Source organism: Lactuca saligna, chromosome 2 (genome assembly GCF_052625555.1).
Source record: "Lactuca saligna cultivar CGN05327 chromosome 2, ASM5262555v1, whole genome shotgun sequence".
Classification (NCBI taxonomy): Eukaryota; Viridiplantae; Streptophyta; class Magnoliopsida; order Asterales; family Asteraceae; genus Lactuca; species Lactuca saligna.
The window spans coordinates 151,652,260-151,656,693 of NC_136418.1; the positions used below are offsets into that span (position 1 = coordinate 151,652,260).

A 4,434-nucleotide genomic window follows, 5' to 3' on the forward strand; every position below is an offset into this window, starting at 1 on the left:
TTTATTTTTTATGAAAACATCAAAAACAACTGACATTCTGAGAGGGGATAAACTTCCTTATTCACAAAGCTTCTCCCTCTCTCACACACACACACATTAAAAAAAAACAAATCGATAGGGCTTTCCATTTTTTCTATTCCATCCCATTTCAAAATCTATCTTCCTAGGTGCTCATAACTCCACAACACTTTAAATTTTAGGTATCTAAAATGCAAGATATAAAATTAAAGGGGGGTAAGCGAAATAAAGAAAGAAAGAGGAAGCACCATCTAAATTAGACGATGTGGTCGGAGTAGAGCCATTCGTTGAAGTACCATACGAAACTTACTCATTTTGGCCCCACATGACATTTGGCAACCACAGTTAACTGCCACGTATCAGAGATAAGCATGCAAGTGAGCCCCACCAGCTAAGCTAAACGACAATATGGGTTGCATTGTTACAACTTACAAGAGAAGGGCTGACCATGATCCGCTTCACGTGGCCCATGGACCCACGTATTGAAAGAGATTCCAAATTTGTCAACATTAACCGGGTCGACCTTGAGCTCCTCTCCCCACAATTGAAAAGCTTTCCCCCTTTCGTATCGACTAAGAATTTATTTTTTCCTAGTTAGTGTATAAATATTAAATAATAAAGTGTCTCAAAATTAGTTATAAAACTATAAATTATGAATATTTAAATAAAAAATTTATACAAAGTAAATTTGCATGGTATAGTACAGTTAGTACGTAGTCAAATCAATGTTCCAATAATTTAATTTAGTTGTTGTAATATATATATATATATATTAAAGGACGCCCAAAATAAGTTTTACTCAATTTAAAAATTGAAGAATCAAGGGGTCCACAGTTTCCTTTGCGCACATCTCATTGGCAATACTTTGGGCCCACATAGACTCTTACCAATCCTCACAAACTTTCTCACCCACTAATTATTTTCCACGTGTCATCTTCTAGATTCTCCTTCCGCCTCCCACTTGTTACTTTGCTTCTTTATTGTGACCACAAAACGGAACTCAAAAACTACAACACGAACCACACAATTACAAACCCAAATACAGAATGTTAGATCAGAGCAGTATCTTATGCTTAAAAAGTAGTACCACCTGGGCTCGAGTCTGCGATACCTGCCGCTCCGCCCCCTGCACAATATACTGCCGCCCAGACGCTGCGTATCTCTGCACTGCCTGCGACGCCCGGATCCACGCCCCCAACAAGCTGCAATCTTCCCAGCACGAACGTGTGTGGGTATGTGAAGCGTGTGAGCAAGCTCCAGCGGCTTTTATATGCAAAGCCGACGCCGCCTCCCTCTGCACCACCTGTGACGCCGATATCCATTCCGCCAACCCTCTTGCACGGCGGCACCACCGCGTCCCGGTCATGCCGATTCCAAGTGCTCTCTATGGACCTCAGGCTGCTGATCCAAGGACTGTGATGGGGCTAGGAGTTGAATCTCAAAGTGGGTTTTTGTCACACGACGGTGAAGACACCATTGACGATGAGGATGAAGACGAAGCAGCTTCATGGTTGTTGTTTGATGGTCTGCCGCCTCCCAAGAACAGCCAAAATCAAAATGGTAAAGATAATGGGTATTTGTTTAGTGGAGAAGGAGGCGACGATGAGTACTTGGAGTTCATGGAATTCGGTGAGGATCAGCAACAATGCTATAAGGTGACGGAAAAGATGTATGGTGGTGGCAACGCCGATAGTGTGGTGCCGGTTCAGAAAAATCATCACCAGCAAGAGTTTCAGAGCCAGAAGTTTCAGTTGGGGATGGAATATGAGACTTCCAATGGTGGTGGTTATGGCTATCCTGCACTTACTCATAGCGTAAGTCTTATATCATTATCTTCTTCATCAAGAAATTAAATCTACGAAAATTATTCCATCCCTATATATAACTAATGCTAAAGCTAAATAATTATCTTTGACCAAGGTTTGATATATTAGTTGAAGTTGATAATCAATATATGTTGGATTATAAACTTAATTGACTGATAATTAAATATTTTATATATAAAGTCAAACTTGCACTTTTATAGTCCTTAAATCTAATGATTATGGCTTACATGATATTTAATTATATCATCGGCCATCACCAATATAGAATATGTTGAGTGATGTTTTCATGACTGAATACAGAATGTTTCCTTTCATAAATAATTGGATATTTTTCTTGGTTTTATATATTCATAAAAATAACAAAATAAACTTGTTTCTATTTATAAATTTGTATTTTATTTTCTCAAAAAAAAAAAAAAAAAAAAAAAGACAAAAACTGGTTTTCACCAAGTTTTAGATTCACTGTACTTTTTATCAATTAGTGATCGTTGTATGATTTCCGAATTTTAATTGCTATTTATAATACTTCTTTAAATCTTTTGTTTTTGTTAAAGAATATTGTAAAACAATTTACCAAATTATTAATTATGCCATGTTTTTTTCTTCCAAATTACTAATTTAAGTAAATGATTAATTAAGTCGACGAAAATAGAGCAAGATCAACATTTTGTCCAATCTTAAAAGGTCAAAATTACTAGTAATAGATATAGGATAAGTTTCCACAAAGATATAGTCATGTAATTAATTATACGTGTTAGGGTTGAAGTCGACCTAAGAAAAATTTTGCTTGTTGTAATTGTCCAGGTTTCCATGTCATCATTGGAAGTCGGAGTCGTGCCTGATTCATCAAGAACGGAGGCTTCAATTTCACATTCTAGACCCTCAAAGGGGACGATCGATCTATTCTCAAACCCTCCGGTTCAGGTACTGCCTACCCAACTCACTCCAATGGATCGTGAGGCTCGGGTATTGAGGTATAGGGAGAAGAAGAAAACAAGAAAATTTGAAAAGACTATTCGTTATGCATCAAGAAAAGCATATGCAGAAACAAGACCAAGGATCAAAGGTCGTTTTGCTAAAAGAAACAATGGAGAGGAGGATGTGGACCAAATGTTCCTTACCAACCATATGGTAGAAGGTGGATATGGTATCGTCCCATCATTTTAAATATGGATATGGTAAGATGATCATATTAGCATCATCTTAGTAAGCAGGACTCAATCATCTTCAGCATATGGGTTCGCTTTAGTTGTAAACATAACTGCAAAGCCTTAATTGTTTTTTGCTTTTTCTTTCTGATATATTTTGTGTTGTGGGGATATAAAATAATAACCTTTATCTTTTTTCAAATTTCAAGTGTTCTTTCATTTCTCTTGTGAGTTGTGACTTTGGTCAGGCCCATTTGGCCTTATTTACAGACGAAGCCCAAGTCCATTGGTTTAAAATTGGAGGTGTTGATTAAGATTTTATTGATCAAATTTACCAATGTAACCTGTGCATGTTTCTTGTAATACCATTGACAAAAACCTTCCTTAAGAATATTATTATTAGATTTGTAAGAAACAATCTTCATCTCTACGTCATTGTCACCTTCACCATCATCTCACCGTCTCTTGCACTACCTACCACAACCACAACCACCATCACCATCAATTCCAAAACAAAAGATGGAGACTAGAACATCAAATACAAATTGAAGACATATATCAAGAACAAAAAACAAACAAGATAATGTGTTGCCATCCCAAACTCCTCGATCGGTGCAGGGAATTGAATTCCTTAGATATGCACAAAAAAAAAAAAAAGAGTTGGGAATTAGAAACCAGTTTTTCAAACCGAACCAAGTTGAATTAAAAACCGGTTTGGGTGAAACAAAATTCAGCGTGAAGCAGAACCTAAGGCTTAGGATCGGTAAAAGGGTTTTAAAATCATCTTAATGTGATTGTGTGTATTTATGAATTTTTATTTTTATTATATAAGGGTAATTGTATAAACCGAAAACATAACCAAATAAGTAATACATGTTCGGTTCGGTTCGGTTCCGGCCCGAATAACTCAAATAACATGTACAAGATGATTAAGGAGCCGAATAACCCGAATAACCCAAATAACATTTACAATGTGATTATTAATATTGTATTTTGTATGACTTTTGTAGCTTATGATAAACATGAATAACACAGATAACACGGATTAACTATTCTTGATATATAAAATGTAAAATCCAACCACCACAATCTTAAGATATAGTTATTAAGCAACATATTAAACACTAAACATTAAACATCCAAAACACCTAAAGTCTATCTAGAGAGACAACAAGTCTGCCGCGATGGTGTGCTTACCACGAAGACTTTGGTCACATGCCAAAGGATTGCATAGCCCTATGATAAGAAATCAGCTACCTCCTTAGCAAAGGACACCTCAAAGAGATCCTTGGTAGAAAAGAGAAAAACCCAAGGAGTACAGATAGAATGATCATAGGATCCCGGAGAAACCAAGATCTCCACCCTCTCACGCTAAGATAATTAACATTATCTCAGGTGGATCTAACATATGTGGTACCTCTTATTCTCAAGCTAAAAGACAC

At 36.6% G+C, this 4,434-nt stretch overlaps 1 protein-coding gene across 1 annotated transcript; it reads left to right on the forward strand.

Annotated features, from left to right (window-relative positions):
• The first annotated feature begins 1,008 nt into the window (after positions 1–1,008).
• On the forward strand, positions 1,009–3,194 carry COL2 (CONSTANS-like 2). Its single transcript, XM_078980798.1, has 2 exons — positions 1,009–1,832; positions 2,649–3,194. Exons 1-2 carry the CDS (start codon positions 1,065–1,067, stop codon positions 3,009–3,011), a joined length of 1,131 nt encoding a protein of 376 aa, XP_078836924.1. The 5' UTR covers positions 1,009–1,064; the 3' UTR covers positions 3,012–3,194.
• The last annotated feature ends 1,240 nt before the right edge of the window (positions 3,195–4,434 follow it).